The following is a 9,019-nucleotide window of genomic DNA, read 5'->3' on the forward strand; positions in this document are numbered from 1 at the left end:
CCTCTCTCACTTCCATTCTTCCTGCTTCATAAGAATGTAAGAGTACAGATGCTTCACATCATGAACAAAAGGATAATGATGTCCTTGCATCCGTTTGAGACTTGGAGCTGCGTCGTGTTCCTTCTTCTCAAAACACGCCACTACTTTATATTTTCCAGGATTCAGACCATGAAACAAAGCTCTCCATTCGAAAGCACCCCAAGAGCTACATGAAGGCAAAGAATCGCTGCAGCAACAGCGACAGCCACTGGTCTTACCGATCCCGGGTGTCCAGCCATCACAGCAGCCCCTCTCACACAGAGGCACCATCTTACACGGGGCCCCAGGTAACCATGGCATGGTGGTCAGAAAACCATCTGGGGTTGGACAGGGCGAGGGACAGAGGGATGGACAGAGGAGCTGGTGTCAGAGACAGTCCTTGTGTATTAGGTGCCGTGTCAAATTGCAGGGGGCAAGGTGGTGCTAAAGGCCTAGAGGGGCAGAGATCCCGATGAAGCTGGAAGCCTGGCTTACAACATGCTGTGATGCAGCTAGAGTCTCTCAGCGTTTAAGAGTCCTGAACTTCTCCCTCTTTTTTGTCCTCTGTGCGCTGCCTGGGCTGCAGGATCTGGCCACCTTCCTTGAGCAGATTGGCTGCCTGAAGTACCTGCAAGTGTTTGAGGAGCAAGACGTCGACCTTCGCATCTTCCTGACCTTGACAGAGAGTGACTTGAAAGAGATTGGCATCACGTGAGTCCCTTTCTTTGCTGGCTGGCTGGAGGCTTAGCTTTGAAGTGCTGTCATATAATCAGGAACATAGGAAATGACCCCAGGAACAACGTGTACCTTCCAACCAGAGATACTGAGAACTTTGCTGTCATTGTTAGCAGAATCCCGGGTCCCAACTGGCAAGGCTGCTGTGCAATTATTTATTCTCAGTTCAATATAGGAATAGCTCCCAAAGAATTTTTAATGCTCTCTCTTAGAAATGTTTTTTTTTTCTGCTCTATGTTGTGCAGACTGCATAACCTGGACAGCTGCCCTTGTCAGTTGTGTATAATCTGCAATATTTTTGCAGAATGTACACAGTTGTGTGGCAATACTGCACAAGCACAGAAGCTAGCTTTCTGAGAATTGCAGTTTTCTCATTTTCTTTTTTTATGTTTCTAGTCCATATTGCTTCAAAAGTATAGCCCAATGCTTTGCAAAATTTCAGGGCTGAGCATGTTTCCCACTGCTTCTGGGGGAAAGGCTGCAGTACCCAATGTAGCATAGCCCATCTCCAGCCTTGAGTAAAGCAGAATAAATTAAACATAATATACATATGTTTTCAGAATGGTTTTCTTTGCGTTTTTTGAAAGCATAGTAAACACTGATCTAATTGAAGCTCCCATTATGTGTGGATATCTATTGTTCACATTGATCTCTCTTTGGGTCTCAGCATGTCTAGGAAAATCAGGGTGGTTCTGTTTTGCCTGCAGACTTCCCCAGTGAAGGAAGGGAGTAGCAAAAGGGAGGCGGTACCTTTGCTGCTAAACCTTTGCTGCTTTTTCTCCCCTGTAGCCTCTTTGGACCAAAGAGGAAGATGACCTCTGCCATTGCTCGATGGCATAGCAGCGCCCGGCCTCCCAGTGATGCCCTGGAGCTGGCCTATGCTGATCGCCTGGAAGCAGAAATGCAGGAACTGGCCATTCAGCTCCATAAGGTAAGGAAGCCGGCTTCTTAAGCCCATTGAGAAGCTTCTGCCTCTGGCCAAGCTCACCTGTTTCTGCATAGAGAATGCCCTTGTCCCTTCCTAGTCTTGGAGGATGTCCTTGTTCGTCTGAAGTTGCTTGAGAAAGATACAGCATCAGACACACAGCTAAGAGACCTGAAACTTGATGGGAGGAATTTATTTTTTTCATGCGGTGGACAAGTAGAAAGGTGAAGGAATATTGGGAAATGATTTATAATGAGTTTAAAAAAAGTTTAAATTTACCTTCCCCCAAAGAACAGAGTCCCTTTCGTTGGGAATAACCCAGACAGAAATTCCCAGGTGCTAGAAAAGTTTATTTATGTATGCAACAACAGCAGCCCGTGTTCTGTTAGCCCAAAAATGGAAAGTGAGCAAGGTCCCTTGTAAAGAGGATTGGCAGCTTAAGATGTTAGAATATGCAGAACTTGCGGGTTTAACACACAGAATAAGAGAGCAAGAAGAACGCATATATTTAAAGAAGAATGGAAAATATTTATTGAATATATGAAAAATAATTGTACACAGCTGAAAACGCTGGCAGCATTAAGATAAATTCAACAGGAGTAAACAATATTTGACTGTAAAAGTGGAAAATTGATTTGAATGGTTATAGTAAAGCATGCAGGAGAGCATGTTATGCAATGTGAACCACGTAAGGAAGTCACTGGATATTTTAAAGTTTGTAAAATGTTTAATCTGAAATGTAGAAAAACAAAAACTCAATAAAAAATTATATATTGAGAGAGATCTGAAACCTAGTGCGATTGGAAAGCCTTTGGCAAGCTAGTACTACCCCCCAAACCCAAACTCAGTTTGATAGTAAAGTGAAGCAGAGGAACAGTTGTTGGCCAGAGTTTTGTGGGAGTTCTTTAAACCCTTTGGAATTCACAAATGTGGACCCTTGTCTCTTAGCAACTTTCCCCGTGTTCCCTTCCAGAGGTGCGAGGAGGTAGAAGGGCTGAAGGGTCAGGTGTCCCAGGAGCAGGAGCTGCGTGCCGTGGTGGAGAGCTGCTTGATGGAGCGGGATGTGGTCTGGAGCAGTGCTCAGGCCAAACTCCGAGAGGTGCAGGCCATCGCCAGGAATGCTGGAATCCTCCTAGAGCAGATGCAGTGAGTGCCTCCAACAAAGGTCAAACTTTCTCGCCATTTCTTTACACTCCCTTCTCTGTAAGCTCCTTCATCTCCTCAAGGCGAAGCCAGCATGCCACCTGCAGGATTCTGAATTGGGGAAAAGTCCAGGCACTCGGTGACAGTGACTGCCAAAGGCTTGTGGCTTCATGTCTGGAAATTCATCCTTCCCTCTTGTTCTCAGCCTTAGCTGCCTAATGTGGGAGTTGCATCCATGATTCTGAAAAAGTGCCAGCGAAAAGCACTGGATATGATTTTAGTGCAACTTGTTAAGAATCTTGTTTTTCATTTTTTAAAAACTTTACAAAATAAACACAAGTTTCCAGCCCCTGGGGTTTGTGATTACATCAAAGTGTGTGGGTGCAATGCCTGGTGCAATCGTAGGAGTCGCATTGTTTCAAGCTGTGTGCCCAAACCCACATGTGTATCCAGAACTCACATGTACTCCTATACACACCACCAAGAGGCTTAGGAGCTTTTAGAGTTATAACATGTGTTTGTTATCAATGAAGTATTATGCCCCAAGAAGTGCTCACCTGAGGAATAAAGCATGAAAAGGACAGTATATGGATGCTGCTTCAAGCAGCAAAATTACACTACAAGCTGGCCGCAACTCAAAGTATACACACCTTGATCTAAAGAGTATAGAAGGATTCCGGTCAAAAGCCTAAAGAGAAAGTGAGTGGGACATTTGCCACAGCAGAGATGACTAAATCGGATACCTACTTGCTGAGGGGCTTCATCCCCTTCCTGCTCCTGCCATCTCATTGGCAGCTAAGAAGACCCAAATGATTTGGGTGGAACAATAAATGGCAGAATTCTCCAACATGTATCCCTTTTTACACAACCTGTATAAGCGGCAGAATTCACCTTTTCAGGTAGTAGCATCTGTAGCGTGCAAATGACCCTGGAGTTAGGAAGATGGTCGGGGGATAAATTCCCTTTGTCCTAACTCTCCTCTCCTCTTTAGTTCTGTTTTGGGTGCTCAGTGCTGATGCCTCATTTTTGTGGCGGTGGCATACCAAGGTTTACCCCACTTCTCTAGGATATTTGTGTGGCACTTGAGACTACAGCACTATCCTGCTTTCTTGTGCTCTACTTTGTGCGGTTTTTATTTCTTTTCACAGAATCCTGCTGACAGTATTTTCGTTTCTCTGGTAGGGCCTGTCAGGCAGAACTGTCTTCCCGAATGAACCGAGAGCATCCGGCTGGCCGGTTGTTGGAAGCGAAAGCGCAGCTGGGACCCAGTAAGTGGGCAGTTCTAGTGCAGGATGTGAAACAGGTGGCCCTCCAGGTGTCTCTGGACTCCATCAGTCCCATCCAGCATGGCCAGCAGTCAAGGATGATGAGCGTTGCAACCCAGCAACATCTGTAGGGCTGTAGGTTCCCCAGCCCTGTGTCTGTCTGTGTGCGAGAGAGAGAGAAAGGGAAGTGGCTTCAGAGGACAGGCTTATTTTTGAGCCCAGTCTTCCTTCATCTCCCTTTCACCTTCCCCAGGTCTCAGCTATTTCATATGAAAAATGCATGGAGGCTGACTGCTGCTTTTCCTTACAAGTAAAAAGTGTGTGTGTGTGTATTCAACCACACGATGACATAAAAATTTGGAAGACTGTTCAGTGCCAAATCCACCACTTCAAGTTGGCAGTCCCTGGTTCAATCCATTATCCTGACTCCCCTCCTCCCCCCCCCCCAGTGTTTGCTCCCCCCCCCACTCCATGTTTGGCCAATGGGTGCTGACCCACAATATGCCGATGCTTTGTACCCATTCTGCCTCTTTACCCTAGGCCCAGAAGGATGGCCGTCCTCCTTGAAGGTACTCAGTCTGCCTGAGCTCTCGGCTCTTCTGGAGCAGTGCTGGGGGGAAATGGGTAAGGTTTGAAGATCATCAGATGCTCATGTTCCCCTTGTTTGGCACCAGTTGGTGGGTGTAAAGTCCAAGTCAAATAACGGGCTTGCCGTTTCCCTTCTCTGCTGCCCTGCGTTGAAGAACATCTCCATCCCTTGGCACCTGTGCTTATTATAGCTTTTTCTGTGTCCCCAGGGAAGGCTCTTAGTTCTGTCAACCTTAATCTCGAGAGCCTGCAGAATCTAGAGAAGGGCAAGCCGCCCCAGAAATAGCCCTAGGAGTGGAGGAAGGTACGTAGTGGAGCGCTGTTGAACGAGATGCATGTCTGTCTGAGAAGAGAGAGCACTTGGTAGCAAAGTGGTATTCTGCTTTCAAGCTCTCTGTCCGCTCTCCTCCAAGGTCAGGGTTGTGTAAAGGCATATCTGCGCGGCAAACATTATACTGGCTTAATGTCCCCTTTCCTCTCCTCCCCTCCCCAAATCCTCAGGATTCCTAGTTGTTGCTCCCCACTGACAGTCTTTCTACACAACTCATGCCTGATTGAGAGCCATCACAGTATAAAAAAACAAATTTTTGATCCTGCTTTAAAATTGTAGCAGACACGAGCCCCAGCAAAAGCAGTGTCATCACCCTTGTAAAATGATGGTTACTTGGGCAGTGGTGGCTGGCACCCATTGGGGCTGGATGGGTGGAAGGCGAAGAGCAGAGAGCCAACAATGAGGAACAGAGTGAGATATCCCTAGCTGTGTCCCCATCCAGGCAATACCACCCTCCAGACTGGTTTTCAGTAAAGAGTTAAGCAAGTGGGGGCTGGCTGAGAGCAGACTGAGGATGGTGGGGCAGTGCAGTAGCCCTAATAAGGTAGAAAATCATGACACAACCAGTTTATAATTTGTATTATGGAGAAAGGGGATGCCAAACCTGATGGAACTTTGCTCCAATCCAGCAGGGCTCTTGAGTTTTCTGGATGCAAACGTTTGCAGATAGAGCAACTTTTGAATTAAATTGCTCCTGCCACCACCACTTTGAACAACTGGCCAAAGTCCATGCAGCACAAGTGCTCATGCTGCTGCCTCTTTTTTGTTTCCTGGGTGCGATTGTTTTTGCAGAGGTTCTGACGTCGGGTGAACATTCCACCCAGAAGCTGTGTTTTACCTGAGGAGGAAGCATGAGTGAGTGCAAGAGAGAGAGAGAGAGATGGCTCAACGGCACAGGTCATCTGCAGCAAGAGCTGCCAGCGGCTGTCCTAGGAAAGCAGGTGTGCTGTTGCAGAGAAGGGAGGCCAGATCTGCTGTGCTGAAGAAGGACCATGGCACCTAAATCCTGCTGGAAGAGCTGGAAGCAAAGGGTTCTCTCCAAGCTTGGAAGTTCCAAGGCGGGCATTTTGTGTCTGCGTCTCTTGCTGGATATTCTGTCTGTTTTGGCAACCAGGTTCCTCTCCATTGGTCCCCTTCCCTGTGCCCACATGGAAGGAAAGATGAGGCAGGAGGTGGCCAGGAGACCCCGCGCTTAGAGGGTTTTATCCTTGGGAGGTTACCTGTTTGGGGGATGCAAGGACTTCTGTGTCCTGCCCAGCTGCATGGAGGCCTGATGTTTACCTAAGCTGGCACTGCAATGGTGGGTAGGAGGTTCCATTATCAAAGCCCATTGTTTAAGAAAGAAAGCAACCCAAACACACACACACACTTTTTCAATGAAAGTGCCTCCGTAGTAGCAACCACTGGGCCTCTTCTAGCCTTTTATTCTTCCAGCAGGGAACTTGTGACTTTATTCACAACAACTTACAATGAGATAGCACCTCTCACCGTAGGCGTGAAGTTATAAAACTTCTTGCTGTCTTGACTTGGGGTGCTCATGGCTTGGCCGGGAAAATCTGTGAGTTCCAGCAACCAAAGACCACAACTTACAGGGATTGCTTATCCTGGGATGCGCAAGAACTCATGCCCACTTTGGAGAATGGAAATCCAGCGTTTGATGTGACCTTGGGAATGTTTATCCCAGGCTAGCTGATGGTGTGAAGTGGCTCCGGGATTCAGAGCAAGAAGGTTCCCCAAGCCCAGCTAGCAACGTATGTAGGCAGTCCTGGAGTTACTGAATAACATGTACTGTGTCTTGCTGGGCCTTGTCTGGTTTTTGGAGGGTGGGGGTGGGGGTGGGAGAGAGAGAGAGGTGAAGCTTTTTCATTTATCTGACTTGCTTCTGATATGCACATCATCACATAGAGTTCATGCATAAGCCTTGGTTTGCTGCACACCTGTATTGTGCGGAGACCTAAGTACAAAGCACATAATTGTCTCAGAAAATTCTTGTGTTAATATTCTTAGGTCTTCACATGATGCAGGTATAAAGTGAAGCAAGGCTTGTGCGTGGGCAGCAGGAGCATAAATCTGAAGCAGCTAGCAGATGAATCACACGGCCATGTGTTTAACCTACAGGATAAAAAGTTATCCCAAAGCCAGGCATGGCTGCACCCAGTAGCAAAGCTGTCCCATTTTTTCCACTCCTGAAACATGCAAAACAGTTACCCAAAAAAGTGCACATTTTAGCAGGCTGGTGGATGCTGTTCTGCATCTGTTGTGCAAAATGGAACCTTCCCATTAACGCACAGAGGGGGCGGGTGTCTTTAAGCGACTGCTGATAGGCTCAGCGAAGGGAGGCTGCTTTGGTGTAAACCCCTCTGCTTCACAGCCTTCTTTTCTGATGCACATCTTAAGCCTAGTTCTCACAGATAGTAAAAGATTTTAAATGTTGCTTGTTTTATTGCCTTTGATGTTGTGTTGCTAAAATTGTGAAGTTGCCTTGAAATTATGTAATGGGGGGGTATTATATAAAAATAAAATAAGCCTATGGTTGGGCTGTACAACTTCAGACTACACCGAGGGGCTGAAAGTATTCCTCCTCTGTGCACCAGATGTTGGGAGATGATGGCTCTTCTAACCCAGGCTTTTTTCCTGCCATGCTTTATAAGGTGCAGGAGACTGTATTGTATGGTGGGGTATTCATTCCTAAACAAGCTAAAGTGGTACAGCTCAGAGCATACTTCCACCATTATGTTTATTGCTTGTGAGAACTAGAGGTGGTGGCAATTTCCTTTTGATCTGCTGGTTTTGAGTGACGATGGAGCAAAATCATTTTTTTAAACAGAAGATCTGGAGCTTTTGAAAACCCAAGGTGGTCTGTGTCTAACTAGAATAGGATTGGACGTGGTTTAGCAAGATCGTTGTTGTGAGTTGATGGCTGTTGAGGTTGCCATTCTCTGTTCTGGGGTGTTTTATTAATCTGGGCTTAGTTTCAGCATTTGGGTACATCTCTGGTCATAACAATGGGGCGGAGAGGGAGATCTCAGAAAAGTTATATTTGATGACCAGCATTTAACAGGCACTGACTGATCTGTGAATAAATTTTACTCTTAATGTCTGAGTTGCTGCTTGGTTGTTGTGCATAGTATGTGATTATATGATTCAGATCTTTACAGGCGTGTTCTCTTCCTCCTTCCATTGTGCTTCATAAGAGCTACAATCCTGCACCATATAATGGCAGGAGCAAGGGGATTATAGCCCTACCCGACCCTCATGGTAAAATTCACAGGAAGCAGATCCATCCCTCATGATCCCCTCCAAACATTACCTGAGCAGAGTAGGAGTAGCTGTGCTGCTGCTTGTAACAGATGCAGATTACACACTGTTTCCTGTTGAAATGGCTTGCTCTGGTGTTGTGCAAGAATTAGAGAATTCCCCCCCCCCAAAAAAAATATCATATGACACAACTGCTTTTGGAGGTGGTCACACAGAATGGCAACCAACATGAATGTATCTCAGTAATGAAGAAGGCGTTCAAAGTTTTATTAGCTTGAAAAACTCTGTTTACAGAAGCCTGCAGTGAAGGGACTGGTGTTGGATTGGAGTCCTCTATTCCATCTTACTTACAGTTGCTGTGCATCGTGTACCCTTTACCTCCAAGAAAGGAAGAACCTGCCGAGAAAAGGAAATTTCTACAACAAGTTCTAGAAGATGCTAAACTTGTGGTGGGGAATAGCTGTGCTTTAGAATCCCTTTGAGCCTCCAGACCTGTAATCCTTCAAATCTTCCACTGCAGCTGTGAAGGGATTAGGTCACAGCAAGATGAACCTGCCTGTGTCTTCTTTGACGCAACCCTGACGTCCAAGTCACCCAGCTCTTCTCCGCTGTGCTTCCTTCTCCTCCCCCTGCCCCCAAGGGGCATCCCTTTTGCTGGAAATAATTGGCACTTTTTGGAAACATGCGCAGAACAGTTGTCTGTGTGAAACTCCTTCCCCTTGAGTGTTACATTTAAAAGAAGTGGCCTACTTAGTC

The 9,019-nt window shown here is 46.4% G+C and overlaps 1 protein-coding gene across 7 annotated transcripts in view; it reads left to right on the forward strand.

Annotated features, from left to right (window-relative positions):
- The window catches only part of ANKS3 (ankyrin repeat and sterile alpha motif domain containing 3), a 28,893-nt gene that overhangs the window by 12,755 nt on the left and 7,119 nt on the right, over window positions 1-9,019 (forward strand). For 3 of the 7 annotated variants that reach the window (XM_083585088.1, XM_083585089.1, XM_083585091.1), the window contains 8 exons: window positions 159-326; window positions 605-729; window positions 1,543-1,684; window positions 2,652-2,824; window positions 4,004-4,089; window positions 4,627-4,710; window positions 4,884-4,978; window positions 5,798-8,108. In XM_083585088.1, the coding sequence (XP_083441214.1) occupies window positions 159-326; window positions 605-729; window positions 1,543-1,684; window positions 2,652-2,824; window positions 4,004-4,089; window positions 4,627-4,710; window positions 4,884-4,960 (855 nt within the window). In that variant the 3' untranslated portion in view covers window positions 4,961-4,978; window positions 5,798-8,108. Of the gene's footprint in view, window positions 1-158; window positions 327-604; window positions 730-1,542; window positions 1,685-2,651; window positions 2,844-3,969; window positions 4,090-4,626; window positions 4,711-4,883; window positions 4,979-5,797; window positions 8,109-9,019 lie in introns of those variants that run through there. The other 4 variants (XR_014541410.1, XM_083585090.1, XR_014541408.1 and 1 more) reach the window with 3 other exon arrangements.

The sequence above is a fragment of the Podarcis filfolensis genome (assembly GCF_964270895.1).
Source record: "Podarcis filfolensis genome assembly, chromosome: 14".
NCBI classification, from domain to species: domain Eukaryota; kingdom Metazoa; phylum Chordata; class Lepidosauria; order Squamata; family Lacertidae; genus Podarcis; species Podarcis filfolensis.